The sequence below is a fragment of the Chelonia mydas genome, chromosome 11 (genome assembly GCF_015237465.2).
Source record: "Chelonia mydas isolate rCheMyd1 chromosome 11, rCheMyd1.pri.v2, whole genome shotgun sequence".
NCBI classification, from domain to species: domain Eukaryota; kingdom Metazoa; phylum Chordata; order Testudines; family Cheloniidae; genus Chelonia; species Chelonia mydas.
The window spans coordinates 27354260-27369580 of record NC_051251.2 but is presented as its reverse complement, the minus strand read 5'-3'; the positions used below and the strand labels follow the sequence as shown (position 1 = coordinate 27369580).

Sequence of the window (15321 nt, the reverse complement as noted above, 5' to 3'; positions counted from 1 at the left end):
TTCATGTGAATATCATTTATTTTCATTATATAAAAACCCTTACTGTACAAAACAGATTTTGTATTATACCCTGTAGGAAGACATTGGAAAATATAAATCAGACATTGATTGTAGCTATAATATACAAAAAGTCAGATTTAGATTACACAGCCTTAACAAATGAACAACAAAATACATGGCTGTATATAGAAAACAAAAAATCAAGTACAGTCAAAGTTGGTTTTGTTTTCCTTCTGCTTAGAACAAAGAAAGGAAAAGTCTCCTCTGTTTGATGTGTGGAAAAAGCTTACATTGATTACACTAAATAACCAACATAAAATGCATAATAAACAAAGGCATATGAAACTATGGGAGAATTGTGTACTTAGCAATTAGCTTTAAAAATGTCTTGATATTTTGAGGAGATGCTCTAAACTGCACAGAGAAAAAAAAGTGCATGAAGATCAACAACATAAACCCTATCACTGAAAAGCATTGAGATGTAAAACCTGAAGAATGAAGGTTTCAGTGGAAATTCTGACAAAAGTTTAAACATGGCAGGACTAGTGAAAAGGTGCAGATAAAAGTAACAAAGTAAAATCAAGAAGAGTTTTTAAGTAATACATCTTAAGAACCAGGTACTATTTGTGAATTTCTCAGTCTATTGATTATCCAGTTTAAAAGTGTTAAGTAGTGATTTTATATAAAGACAACGGGAGATCAGTTTCAAACAAAAAATAAGACCTTTTTCAGAAACAGTCATTTTTGATATTTCTTTCAATTAGGTGCTATTACCACCCATAATATTAAATAATGGTCAAATAATAAATTAAATACAGCCTTAGAAAACATCAGTAATAAATCCTTGTTCCTAAATGTCCTCATTATATGTCAGAATATTTAAGATGGAGAAGAAGAGTTAGAAGCTTTCTTCTCTAGGCAGAAATACACTAGACAGGCCACACAAACAAAATTCCTCCTAGGAAACACATGCTAGAATGGTAGTTCCTCACTGGAGGGGAGTGTGTTGCATGCACTTCACTCCATCAACCTGAGCTCTTTCAAGCAGCTGTCAGCAATGGGGGCTTTAGCGGGGAGCAAAGCCTGCATTCCAAAACCACCGTTTGACCTGGCCATGCACTAGGGCCCAATGGGTCAGACTGGGGAGACTCCTAACACTTTTGCCTTCTTGCTTACCTATACCGGGGCCAGCCATGGTTCAGCTCATAGGAAGCTAATGCAGCAGGAATAAATTAACAGCTTTCTTCTGTGCCATTGATACCAATGGGAGAAATTAGAGAACAATTTAATGGAAAGGGTTTCCCACCAATCCTACAGTGGTATCTAGGAATATGTTGTAGGTAGTGCTAGTTCAGACCTTATTAGCTGCAAATGTTTGAATTCCATTGGCAAGGAGCATTCTTGCTGAGAAGATTCCTTTTCTGATCCATTTAGGAAAGATGGTGTCATCACTGAGAGGGGTCAGAAACAGAACACATATTTAGTTTCTGGAGACAATCTAAATGATGTGATGGGGACTAAGTAATACAGTGATGGCCATCTTATAAATGTCTGTAATAATAATTAGATAAGATTAGGTAGCCACAGAATGGCTTCACACTCTTCCTATCCACTTATGATCTCATGAAATTGTTATTCTCCAGTGGAAGTTTAAAAATTCCTATATTTCTTCACTATGTTGCTAGGATGCAGCCGGCACCATGTTCTAAACTTCGGCTTTGAAATTACAAGACACCCTACACAATCAGGTTCCATTCCAATTTCCAACAGGATTAATGCAGATTTGACAGGGTAGTTCCCTCAGTTTACACTCATGCACTCTATCTCTCTGGATGGGTGGTTTTGGATGATACTGTGATGCTAGGGTTTGGGTTAAACCTTGTTGAAGCTAGTGGATGTAACCATAAAAATAAAGATAAGAAACACAAGCTCCTTTGTGGAATAAAATGTTGAAATAATAGAGTTGCTTTCCAAAACACAGGCCATGCCATGCAGGACCAGTGAGAAAATGGCCTCCTGAAAGTAGGGGTTTGGGTGGGTATTGCTTGCTCAGTTCGAACTGTGTGTGGAGACACAGCCTGTAGAAACATTACAGCACACCAAGAAGGCAGCAAGGAAGCACCAGATGCAGAGAAGCACTGTGACCTTGATCCTGAGAAAAAGCTCAGTGAGAAAGAGCTGACAGAGAGCTTGGGGCTAAGTGGATAGAAAGGAGCTTGGAATTGTGAGGAAAGAAACCACGTCCTTCTGTGTTCAGGGAAACAAGAATTTGTGTGTTTCTTGTAAATAAACAGAAATACCTGACTCCATCATCAGTTTCTCCTAATGGGAACAACCCACGACCCCCCAAACTGACTATCTGCTCTGGTCAAAAGGGGTAACAATACCTGCAAACCTTGATCCCACCGCTGTACGTGAACACTAAGGTTCCCATGGCACCTGTCAGATTTGCCACATTCCTCACAGTAATGCTGTTTGCTAGTAGATTGCCAGCTGTCTGTTCTGAGGTGGCTCCCTTTCAGTTATGGTCTATTTATGTATCCATATATACATGACACTCCATGTTTATAACCTCAGTACAATGTTATGGAACTAAAGTTGCTCCAATATAAAATCTAACACTATTGCTTGTTACCCTTTTTATTTTACTGCAGCAAAACTGAGAAGAAAACTGAACAGGAGAGGGCACCCTAACCTTCCTGTTTCTGTGTCATCCATGCCATAAAAACAGAACCCATATATATATATATATATATATATATATATATATATATTGCTTTCCTTTAATTTAAAAAAGAAAACCACAGCAGAACTAGATAATTGATATCACAAATCAAAAATAACTATAAAAGGAGGACAGTTATTGTAAGAGGGCTTTGAGAGCTATGGATGAAAAGCATTACATAAGAGCTATGAAGTAGTCTAATTATTTCTTTAGAAAATTGTTTTACCATTCTGCACTGCAAACGAGCTGGGAGGAGGAATCATCTACAAGAAATCTGATGTGTGATTGCCAAACGTCTTGCCACTTTGGAAGCACTTAATATCTCTCCATGTGAGGCTTTACCATAGCACCCATCAGTAGAGTGTCTATGGGCTTGTCTGAAAAATAAGCTAGGATGTGAATTTAAAACCCAAATAAGTGGATTAAGCTAAACTGCACAAAGGTATTATTAGTGTAGAACAGGAGTGTCCACACAGGGAGCTCATGCAGAATAGCTGTTGAGCAATTGCTATTCCGGGCTATTTCCCCATGTAGACAAGCCCTGAGCGCTGAAGATTCCATTCTCAGAAGCTGCAGCAGACCATGCCAAGGAAGAAGGAAAGGTGTGGGGATGCAATAACTCATCGCAGAGTCTTCATTTTAATTTCCTTCAAGTTCACATTTTAGGAGAAAAAAAGACAATTTTAAATCAAGTCTTAAAAAGAGTCATTGCTACTTGCATAATTTAAGTCTAGTAAGCACCCAGACAAGTTAAGGACTCAGCAAGTTAAGGACGTATGGGCTGGATGAATGCACTATAAGGTGGGTAGAAAGCTGGCTAGATTGTCGGGCACAACGGGTAGTAATCAATGGCTCCATGTCTAGTTGGCAGCCGGTGTCAAGTGGAGTGCCCCAGGGGTCGGTCCTGGGGCCGGTTTTGTTCAATATCTTCATAAATGATCTGGAGGATGGTGTGGATTGCACTCTGAGCAAATTTGCGGATGATACTAAACTGGGAGGAGTGGTAGATACGCTGGAGGGGAGGGATAGGATACAGAAGGACCTAGACAAATTGGAGGATTGGGCCAAAAGAAATCTGATGAGGTTCAATAAGGATAAGTGCAGGGTCCTGCACTTAGGATGGAAGAATCCAATGCACCGCTACAGACTAGGGACCGAATGGCTAGGCAGCAGTTCTGCGGAAAAGGACCTAGGGGTGACAGTGGACGAGAAGCTGGATATGAGTCAGCAGTGTGCCCTTGTTGCCAAGAAGGCCAATGGCATTTTGGGATGTATAAGTAGGGGCATAGCGAGCAGATCGAGGGACGTGATCGTTCCCCTCTATTCGACACTGGTGAGGCCTCATCTGGAGTACTGTGTCCAGTTTTGGGCCCCACACTACAAGAAGGATGTGGATAAATTGGAAAGAGTCCAGCGAAGGGCAACAAAAATGATTAGGGGTCTAGAGCACATGACTTATGAGGAGAGGCTGAGGGAGCTGGGACTGTTTAGTCTGCAGAAGAGAAGAATGAGGGGGGATTTGATAGCTGCTTTCAACTACCTGAAAGGGGGTTCCAAAGAGGATGGCTCTAGACTGTTCTCAATGGTAGCAGATGACAGAACGAGGAGTAATGGTCTCAAGTTGCAATGGGGGAGGTTTAGATTGGATATTAGGAAAAACTTTTTCACTAAGAGGGTGGTGAAACACTGGAATGCGTTACCTAGGGAGGTGGTAGAATCTCCTTCCTTAGAGGTTTTTAAGGTCAGGCTTGACAAAGCCCTGGCTGGGATGATTTAACTGGGACTTGGTCCTGCTTTGAGCAGGGGGTTGGACTAGATGACCTTCTGGGGTCCCTTCCAACCCTGATATTCTATGATTCTATGATTCTATAAGGCAAAGAAAAAAACTGCCTGAAAAGCACATCCTACTAGCTCTAAGATAGCACTGACAATCCTCACTGGGGACTCAAGGGGCCTGATTCACCACTTTCTTTTTCTTGCCCCTACAAAAGTGACAACAAAATGCCATTACATGCCCACCCATTGGACGTCAGAGTACTTCTGGCTTCCTGCACTTCCACATGACAGATGAACAATACCCACAGTCTGTATCTCTGCCATAGCATTCAGTTCACTCTCACTTGATTTATACATTATTTTATGCCCAATTGGTTTAACGTGCCTGCCTTGCCTCCTCATGTCACCACATTCATCCTGGGATTACTCCTTCCCGCCTCTTCCCTGTGCCCATCCTCATCCCACTCCCTCCCTCCCTATCGCCTCCCCCTCCTACTTAGCATCCTGATTTTAGTTTCATGGGTTTATTTGTGGATAGATCGATCTAGATAAGCAAAAACGCGCGTAGGACGGCCTGTGACAGTTTCACACCTCAGGGCAGGTTAGATGACCGCATGGTGTGCGGCAGGCCAGGCCGATGCTGTATCAGCTGTACCCTGCAGCTGCACCAGTACCTGGTAAGACACCAGCTCCTATCAGTACCTGATTGTATGCTTCCTCTTTTAAGTTATAAACAAACCATACAAATCAACATGAAAACCGGGCACAGACACCGGAGTTAAAACCCAATCTCTGTGTCGCAAACCCCTTTAGTTTCTCCTCGGGGTTAAGGGTCACCTGTATCTCGGCTGTGTCAATCCACGGATGTCCAGCGACAGAAGCGGGCGTCGCGCCCCAGCGTCTCAACAGACGCGGCCGCCTGCCCGGGGAGAGCTGTCAGCTGGGATGTGTAGTTGACGGTCCCCTTTTACAGCGCACTGTTCTCACCCGATAAGGGGCGCAGGGTACTACAGTCCCCAGCAAGCATCGCGCCGAGACGGGCTGATGAATGCCAAGGCTGTCAGGGGAACCGAACTAAGAAGTGAAAGTAAAGCTGCATCGGGCTGTTGCACGGTCGGGGCCAGGCGGCCAGCGGTGCAGTCATGGCAAGCGGCTCGCACTGGGTGTGTTTCTTTTTACCGCGTGTAGCAGAGGGGCTCCGAGCTGGCCCGGCAGGACTTCGGGCTCGAATTGAGGGTAGCGGGGCTTTGGACGCGGGGGGTTGCGTGATGCATTCGTACCGAGCGCCCTCTGCACGGTTCGCAAGAGGCTGAACCCGCGGAACGGCCCGGCCGTTCTTATAGCGCGTGGAAAACATCGTGGGTCAAATTCGGCTCAGCCTGCCCTACAGTCCGCGTGACGCTGTTCTGGGGAAGAGAAATCTCAAAGGGGATTCACCCCGAGAAATCCCCCCACACCGTGCCAGGGCAGGAGCAGGGTTTGCCTCTCACGGGCCTGCCTCCCAAAACTTGCTGTTCGTGGAGGAGCTGCAGGAGGTCAGGGCCATCCATGCAGAAGCCCCGTGCCTCGGTAGCCTGCACTGGCTCTGGGTGCCCCAGACCAGCTGCTGGGCAGTGCAGTTGCAATAGGGCCTCGGAGGGGGAGGGGCTGTATTATTTTTCCTGGCTAATTCCCCCTTGTCCCTACCTGCCTCCGCAACCGGGCACAGGAACAATATTCATCTGTTTTATATGCTGAAACGGTAATTGTGTGGTTTGAATTGATAACAGCAAATGAAATTGCTCCAGGCCCGGTTAAATAACAGTCATTCTCTAGCAAGTTATTTGTAATTTAAGGAAACACATTGAAAATGTGTACTAACCAAAGTGCTGGCTAGCTATTATTCCTTAGCCAAAGTAAACGGTCATCGTGGGTTGTATTAAACCTTTTCGAAGTTAGTGGGTGTAAGAGCCCTCTTTCATTCAGGCTAAATGTAAAGAAGCCATTAAGTCCCTCTGTGTAACTAGCATAATGACAGGTTTCAGAGTAACAGCCGTGTTAGTCTGTATTCGCAAAAAGAAAAGGAGTACTTGTAGCACCTTAGAGACTAACCAATTTATTTGAGCATAAGCTTTCGTGATCTAGTGATCTGTAGCTCACGAAAGCTTATGCTCAAATAAATTGGTTAGTCTCTAAGGTGCCACAAGTACTCCTTTTCTTTTTGTGTAACTAGGTGGCTAAAATAACCCAACACACAAGCACATGACAAAACTTGAGTTAAAGCTGAACTGTATAGCTCAGCGGGTTTCCCTGTGGGCTAGGGTTATCACTTGGCCGGTATTTGACAGGCCTGGCTGTTTAAAAAAAAAAAAAGATTTGCCAGAAAAATAATTAATTATGCCAGAGCTTTTTTTAATGTGGATCTAAAGATTTGCATTATCATCACAAAAAGAAAAGGAGGACGTGTGGCACCTTAGAGACTAACAAATTTATTAGAGCATAAGCTTTCGTGAGCTGCAGCTCACTTCATCGGATGCATTTATTTTCCACTGAACGCATCTGATGAAGTGAGCTATAGCTCACGAAAGCTTATGCTCAAATAAATTTGTTCGTCGCTAAGGTGCCACAAGTCCTCCTTTTCTTTTTGCGGATACAGACTAACACGGCTGCTACTCTGAAACCTATTATCATCATGGGATAAAAGTTTGTGTCCAACTAAAGAGGTTGCAGGGTTCCCACTTCCACAGTTTAAATAACAGATCAAAACTGTTGAAAACACAGCAACTGTCTGTCCGCCAACATGCAAGCGCCCCGCCTGTGTGTATGAGAAAGAGGGTTTGAGTCATTCAAGAGTGAGGAGACATGCAGTGTTATCAGTCTTATCTAAATGTGTTCTCTTTAAATACTGTAAGTGGCTGTTGAAGGGGGGGGGCAGGGTTGTGGAGTTGCCTTGTGTTTGGGGTTGCAGTGGGCTTGCCTTGGAGCTGAGGTGCCTTTTTTTTTTTTTTCTTCATTTCAAAGGTGGTAACCCTACTAGGGACAGGTACAGCAAACACCTGTCACAGGGGCTAGGACATTGATTGGTGGAACTGTATGTGTGTGGGGCGGGGGAGGGGGGGATCTGTCATGAGAGAAACACAGAGAAGGCAGCAAGGGACCAGCCACAGGAGAACAGTTAGCACTATCCTGAGGGAAAAAAGCTAAGAAAGAGTGAGCTTTTGGGCCAAGTGCTGGCTAAAAGAGAGTTGGGACTGTGAGCAAAGAAATTGTCTTCTGCTGCTTGATTCCTGCTCTATTCAGAGAAACAGGGTTTGTACATGTTATTGTAAACAAACAGGATTGCATTAGAGATATCTGAATCCATCATCAATTTCTCCTTCTAGAAGAAACAAACTTCAGGGCCGCAACTTTGGTTAACCACTCAGGTCAAAACCAGGTAACCCTATATATACTTCAGACAGCCAGAAAGCAGCTTGTTCATACAATCAGTGTCAGTTTAAAACATGTATTTCTGGGCATGAGCTCTCTGGTTGACAAAAAGTGAAAGTCTGTTCTCAAGATGAGCAGAGTGCAATTTATTTATTTAGCGTTCACATAGCAAAGCAATAGCATTCTTAGTGGCCAAGTGGAGCTCTTGGAACACCACCACTAATTTGGCTAGCAGGCAGTCCTCAACAATGTGTATCATTGTTTGATCTGCACCGCAGCTTGGATTGTCTTGAAGACCCCAACGCTGCTGATTGGCTGCACAAAGGCCTTGCCCATTCCGGAATCTGTTAAGAAGGACACACTGACGACTTGTCAGGTCAAAGACGGGCAGGCAAGCAGTAAGATGTAATAAGTAGAGTGCAACAAGCTAATGCTACAATAAACTGTTATTTTACTGTGTTAATGTTCCATCAGCTAAATGACTAATGACTGCAACAGAATCCATTTGGAAGAATCCATGCATCTGTGTGCAGCACCATTGACTTACATGGGATCCCACTGGAACATAGGAGTCTACACTTGTAGATCCAGTTGCAAAATCAAGGCTTAAATCTGTGTGTAACAGCGTAGCACCCGCCTCTCACAAGTGCCCCCTCTGCTTAGGTGTGTCTGTGGTCTTTAGACAGTCCCAGCCTGGTATCAGGCTACACCCTGAGGGCTTCCTCTTTGGAGGCAATGGCTTTGCCATCTTGGTCTGTTCAAGCCCAAGCTTTCCAGTTGGGCTTCTTAGTCGTTCAGATCCCCTTTAGGGGGAGTTTACCATTGCCCAGTTGTAGGCCAGGTCCCGTGTGGGGGGTGGAGAGGGTCCCAGCTCAAGGCTCCTAAGAATAGCAGTCATGCACAACCATGTCCCTTTAACTAACTGCCTTCAATTCGTGGACCGCTTCCCCACAGCCCCAGCCACCACAAAAGCTTCACCCTTATCGCAGGGCACATCTGTGTTCAGGCCCAGCAGCCAACCAGGAGCTCTCTCTCATTCCCCTGGTCCCTGCTAGCACTGAGCTGTACATAGTACTGCAGTTCTCTTTGGCCAGCCAGGAGCTCCAGCAAAGAACTGTCTCTAGCTCTACAGCTCTTTTTATATGGCCTTCCTAAGCCCTAATTGCCTCTAGCGATACAGCTCCTTTTATATGGCCTTCCTGGGCCCTGATTGGCTGCTCCCTGCAGCCTTTCTGATTGGCTTCTTCCTCTGCAGCCACTCTAGGCTGCTTGGAGGACACCTCTTTTGCTCTTTTCCTGGGATGGGTGTGGCAGGACTCTGAGGCCTCCAGCAGGGCCCCAAGTTGCAATGGGGGAGGTTTAGATTGGATATTAGGAAAAACTTTTTCACTAAGAGGGTGGTGAAACACTGGAATGCGTTACCTAGGGAGGTGGTAGAATCTCCTTCCTTAGAGGTTTTTAAGGTCAGGCTTGACAAAGCCCTGGCTGGGATGATTTAACTGGGAATTGGTCCTGCTTCGAGCAGGGGGTTGGACTAGATGACCTTCTGGGGTCCCTTCCAACCCTGATATTCTATGATTCTATGATTCTAGGGGTCCTCTGGGCCTAGTTTAGCCCATCACATTGTATCATTCAGATTATTTGATGAATATCAAAGGATTAACAGTTTCAGTCTTGCAAATGCAAGTCTCAGCTTTCTCTTGACATTCAGGGCCAAATTCTTTGCTAGTATAAGTTGGCACAACTCCAGTGGAACTGCAGTAACTTATATCAGCAGTGAACCTGGCCTTTATTGTCCATTGATTCTTCTTCTGTAATTTGGCATTTATGTAAAAGCAAGATATTAGAATTTTGTGACACTATTCTTTTCTTTTCTTTTCTGTTCATGCAACCAGACAGCATTCTTTCGATGTACTGTTCCAACATGCATTACAAACAATGAGAGCATCTTTGTCTTGGATACCTTCTCAAAAAACATAAATGCATTAAAAGATGCAGCATCTATAATTGAAATAGCTTCTTACTTAAATATTGTCTTTTGAAATTAATTCCTGTATTGAAAAAATGTATAATATCAAAGTATTAATATTCTCTATGGTAAGGGTCTCAAACTCAATTTACCTTAGGGCCAGTGGCAATCCTTAAATCCTCCCAGAGGGCCAATAATGTCACTGAAGATGGTGTTCAGAAAAGAAAATGTCTGTATTGTATTTTTTATTTCAAATTTCTTAGGAATAATAAAACTGTCATACAACTTTATACAATTTTTCGCTAGCCAGAGAGTTTTTAGTGCTTGCGAGACACCTGGTAATGCTTTAGTTCTGCCAGTTTGTTGATGTTTGGCCTTCGTGAGTGAGCAGTTGAAACCTTCAGGATTGCAGCAAGGTGTGCATCAGATAGTTGTGTGCAGTATTTTGACTTGTTTATATTCATTGTGGAAAAAAGTGATGCTGCCTCTATGGCTGACTCTGCCCGCAACTAATGATGCTGCCTCCATGGTTGACTCTGCCCAGCAACTAGTGATAATATCTCCGTCCCTCTCCCTCAGCCAATGGGAGCTGTGGGGGGCGGCGCCTGCAGCAGACATTGCCCCAGCAGCATGACTGCATGCGTCTCTCCTCCACAGGCCGCAGTGGGGAGGTTCTTGGGCCGCAGATGGCCTGCGGGCTGGGACTTTGAGACCCCTGCTCTGTGGTATCTCATTATTATTCACTCATTTCACTTTTTCAACTTATGATACAATGGGGTCTACATTTTTTTTCCAGTGAAAGTAACATTTTAAAATTGTGTAGAATAGAGATATAAACTAATGGGATCCACGTTTATGCCCCAGTATCAAAATTAAACATCGTCACCTCAGTCCTCCTCTTGGCAGCAGTATACCATTATAGAGGCACAAATTCAAAATCTGTTGATGGTGTTGCTTTGTTTGAAGAAAAATAACACTACTATTTAACTCTTATATATCACTTTAGAAACATTATCAGATTAATTCATCCTCATATCTCTTTGTGAGGTAGATGATTCAGTATTGCTAGCTGCATGGTACAGATGGGGAACCGGTGGCCTAGATGTTAAGGACCCAAAGGCACAGAAGGAGTCAGTGTCAGACCTGGAACTTGGGAGTTATTTCCTCTCATTCTTATGGTCATACCACTAAACCACACTTTTTTGTGTGTGAGACCACATATCTGTCTGGTAACCTGGAGTGGCCAGGTTCTTTTACGGACTCTTTATAGTAGAGAAGGAGCCAGTTATGGCTTCTTGACCCTCTTTTTGCCACAGTACTGGGCACAGGTTAGAGCAGCCTCAGGGCTGCTTCAGCATGCCAGCTGGTAAGGCCTCCTAAGGGACTGTCTGCCCGATGAGTGTTCTAGCCATGCCTCCTTCCCGCCTTCCCAATCCTGTGCCAGAGGCTATGTAGAAGGAATCAGAAAATAGAACAAAAGTAGTCTTATTAATATCACACCAAATTCTGCTCATTTTAGAAGCCATTTAAAGTCTAAAAGTCTGCTTTTCACTTGCTCTGCTTTGGCATTTGAAGTTGATGTGATTTACACCACTAGTGTAAAAAGGCCTTAGGCCTGGTCTACACCTAAAACTTAGATTGACTGTGCTACATCTCTCAGGGCTGTGAAAAATATCATGCCCTGTGCAACATAGTTAGGTTGACCAACACTCCCATCTTGTAGATGCAGCTAAGACAACATAATTCTTCTGTTGACCTACCTACCATCTCTCTGAGAAGTGGATTATGTACGCTGTCGGAAAATTCCCTTCCTTTGATGTAGGAAGCCTGTACAATACAGCGCTACAGTGCACAGCTGCAGCACCGTAGCTGTGCTTCTGTAATGTAGACAAACCTTTAATGTAAAGGAAAATTAAGCCTGGAGTTCTTTGGTGAAATGTTCTATGAGAGAGAATCAAAAGTTTATTCAGCATTCTTCATGCTGCAGGAATGGAGAGAGGTGTATTATGGATCTCTGTACAGGAGGCATGGTGTGACAGAGTGGATATCAGAGAGGTACTGGGAAATCTCTTCTGGGGAGGGAACAGCTAATGGCATAAGTCATTGCACGTATAACTTGTATTTACAATGTGTCGTGTCTCTGTCCACAGGCCCCAGGACGAGCTGCCAACTCTAGGAAAACAGTTGTGGTCTCTGGTATTCCAGATGGCATTGTGAAAGATGATGTCATGGCTGACATATTGATGATTCATTTCCAAAAGACAAAGAATAGAGGTGGAGACGTGAAGGATGTAGTTTATCCAACAACAATAAAAGGAGTTGCATACATAATCTTTGAAGATCAAGAAGGTATTCATATTAACAAATAACATAATTGTACCCAAGAAATAAGAGTATGTAATTTAGAACATTAAACTTAAAACACTACACATGAACGCCCTCATATTAATCCCAAATTTTAAGATTTCCTCCTGTTTATTAAGGGCAAAAATGTGAATAGGCTTCATGCAGAGTATTTGTGTCTTTTAAGACTAGTAAAAGAATAAATCTATAACGTGCATAGCAGATGAGATTTTTATAGTCAAGCCTTGGGGAATAAATCTCTGCCAATTAATGTTCTAAGGAGACAGGCTGCTCTCTCTCTCCTCTGAACAATTTTGAGAAATACATAAAATGTCAGGCAAGAATATTGAGCAATGGGGAAATTGCTAGGGAAACCATCAAGAGAAACACACGTATGAAGTATTCCAACCATCAGACAGGAAATAAAACATTATCATCCTCTTGCAAAACAAAGCGAGTCTGAATTTTCTTCTCAGTTACAGAGAATGTTCTCCAGAAAGATGAACACAGACTAGAGGACAAGAGGCTGGGCAGGTATTATCCTCTGAAAATATCTCTCTATAGTGAACATGTAAGTGCTTCCATCATAGCGTCCTAATGGTGTGGTCATGCCTGTGGTGCACTTATTAATTGCTTTTATTTTACACGTATAGGTCTTCACCTGTGTCTCATCTGTTCTCGATTTATCCATTTTTGGAGATAAATACGTTTTGGAAGATCTGGTGCAGGAGCTTAAGAAGACTATCCCAGCCTTGAGCTTCAGTCCTTTGCAATCCAATGGACAAATTTCTGTTCAAGGGTCATTCCCAGCAATCAAGACACTAAAAGACAATTTGTTATTAAAAGCAAATTCCCTTTCAGGGAAGGGCAAGAGGGGAGAGAGAAAGCCAGATCAGAGACCTAACATCAGGACCCAGAAATGTGGACTATTTGTGGAGCCAAATAATACTTTTGTCCATAATGTAAACAGGAAAGAACAAGTGGTTGTCCTTGACACAGATATATACTACTACATGAAACATTTTTTATACAAGGAAAGTCTGGCAAAATACAATGTTGTAAGTCATGGAGTCACAGATGGTGAGATCACCACAGTATATCTAGAAAATGCCAGAGCAAGTTCTGATTCTAGAGAATTAGAAAGGGCCAAAGAGGGAATTGAAGATTTGTCTGCAAAACTTCACTGCAGATTACGTAAAGAAAGATTCTCTTTTGATGGCAACACCAGACCTGAAAGGCAGAAATATAAACAGGCATGTGAGAGCATAAAATCCCGATTCCCCAAAGTTCTGGTTATTCCTTATGACACTCACATTGATGTGATAGGAAGTTCCTCTGAGACATATGAATTTACCCAAGAAGTGAATAAAACAGTAAAAAGCCACTTCCAAAAGAGATTCAGGAGGTAGAAGTCATTTAGGTGCTGTAGGTGATGCCTGCGAGCTAGGACTTCCTGAGAAGGACATCTCTTACACCAAAGTACAGTCTCCCAAGGGCGTTGATAGAAGCCCTATTACTGGGGACTTTTTATAAAGGATGTTTTGCACTTCTGTAATTTCCAGCCGAGGATTTGAAAGCACTTCGCAAACTTCAATTAATTAGGGCCCAGTCCTGCTCCCATTAGAGTTTTGCCATTGACTCCACACAGCACCCTAATAGTATTAGGAGCCGCATTTCACACACTGTAGCTCCTCTATCATTAAAAGAAAATGCAGGCCCTTCTATATCACAGCTGATACAGTCCTACAATATGTGCACAGGCACTTCTCAAAGCACAGGAATCATGGACACCAAGACAAAAGTCCCAAATACTAACTTAAATTTCAAACAAGTAGCAAATGTCCTCTTCGTGCATCTGGTGAAATTAAAGTGCGTAGAAGTTAGTTTTCGTAGTGAATGGACCATCCCTGTTTTATGGTCTCTGAGCATCACAAACGAGTGCCTCTTGTGGCTGTATTAACATACACTCTTTTTATGCAAGTTTTTGTTTAATAAATCACTTAGTTTTACATGTAAAACACGTTTTGATAAACTTTTTTCTTCCTATATGCAGCAAATTTAAAGTAGTTTTACTTAACCAATAAAAAAAGTAAATGCTGTTTTTGTGCATGAATTGAATTCTAATTTCCGTCCACATATATCTTGACAGAAATTATAAGTAAAAAATTAATCATAATCTAGTAAATAAAAAACATGCACCAATCACTACTTTGTAACCAAAAAATGGTGCAAATTAGGAATCTGAATAAATGTATGTTAAGCTACGTAGGCTCATTGACTCATAGACTTTAAGGCCAGAAAGTACCACCATGATCATCTAGTCTGACCTCTTGCACATTGCAGGCCACAGAACCTCACCTACCCACTCCTGTAATAGACCCATAACCTCTGGCTAAGTTACTGAAGTCCTCAAATCATGATTTAAAGCGTTCAAGTTACAGAGAATCCACCATTTACAGTAGTTTAAACCTGTAAGGGACCTGTGCCGCATGCTGCAGAGGAAGATGAAAAATCCACACAATTCCTTAAATAACTGTGTAAAGATACAGTGTATCCTCCTGGTTAGCAAAAAGAAGTAGCAAATTTAATGTAAAGGCTCTAATTGCAAGTTGCAAGTAAACATATTTTAATGGTTTCCAACCAACAAGAATTAATCTTTCTTGAGGAAAATAACTAAGGTACAAATGCAAAAAAAAAAAAAAAAAAAAGAGAGATTAAAATCACTTGTTTAAATCAAGGTTTCCTTCTTGGTGGTTTAAATTGCTTTGCTTTTAATCAATCCACCTTACTTGAGGCAGAGAGTATATTGAGGGCGGGGAACAAGGGATTTTTAAGTGTTTAAGGAATAAATAAGAGGCCATTCAGATACTATAAGGGATAAACCAACTAGTATTGATTGTCACAGTGGAACCTGGGGATACTGTATATTTGTTTGTGCTAGCAGGTAGCTACAGAGAACAGGAACATTGTTACCTGCCTTTGGTGTTCTCGTTGCAGGAGAAGCTCCTTGTGATAGAGACACACCCAGAAGGTGGAGCTTTTATACCTGGGAAGGGTGCATGAGCTCTGACCCCAGAAATGTAGTTTAGTGATTGGTAGT

General features: G+C 42.7%; 1 protein-coding gene and 1 long non-coding RNA gene across 4 annotated transcripts; one reads left to right on the top strand and one right to left on the bottom strand.

The window, feature by feature from the left end:
• Positions 1-5489, bottom strand: LOC119567370. The gene is made up of 2 exons (XR_005227384.2): positions 5339-5489; positions 1-3372 (listed from the first exon to the last, which is right to left on the bottom strand). It is a non-coding gene; the product is annotated as an uncharacterized LOC119567370 (long non-coding RNA).
• Positions 5490-5524: 35 nt separating this feature from the next.
• Positions 5525-14320, top strand: RBM43 (RNA binding motif protein 43). 3 transcript variants are annotated; one of them, XM_007056690.4, is made up of 4 exons: positions 5525-5664; positions 12029-12227; positions 12698-12792; positions 12875-14320. In XM_007056690.4, exons 1-4 carry the CDS (start codon positions 5644-5646, stop codon positions 13628-13630), a joined length of 1071 nt encoding a protein of 356 aa, XP_007056752.2. In that variant the 5' UTR covers positions 5525-5643; the 3' UTR covers positions 13631-14320. The 3 variants fall into 3 exon arrangements, with proteins under 3 accessions (XP_007056752.2, XP_043381450.1, XP_037768576.1); XM_043525515.1 differs by having other exon boundaries at positions 5629-5646; XM_037912648.2 differs by lacking the exon at positions 5525-5664 and adding an exon at positions 11223-11933.
• The last annotated feature ends 1001 nt before the right edge of the window (positions 14321-15321 follow it).

Coding starts and splice junctions, on each gene's coding strand:
- RBM43 (XM_037912648.2), top strand. CDS start 11,868: ATGGAGAGAGGTGTATTATGGATCTCTGTACAGGAGGCATGGTGTGAC. Junction 12,228..12,697: donor AATCTTTGAAGATCAAGAAG/GTATTCATATTA, acceptor TTTTCTTCTCAG/TTACAGAGAATGTTCTCCAG. Junction 12,793..12,874: donor TATCTCTCTATAGTGAACAT/GTAAGTGCTTCC, acceptor TTACACGTATAG/GTCTTCACCTGTGTCTCATC.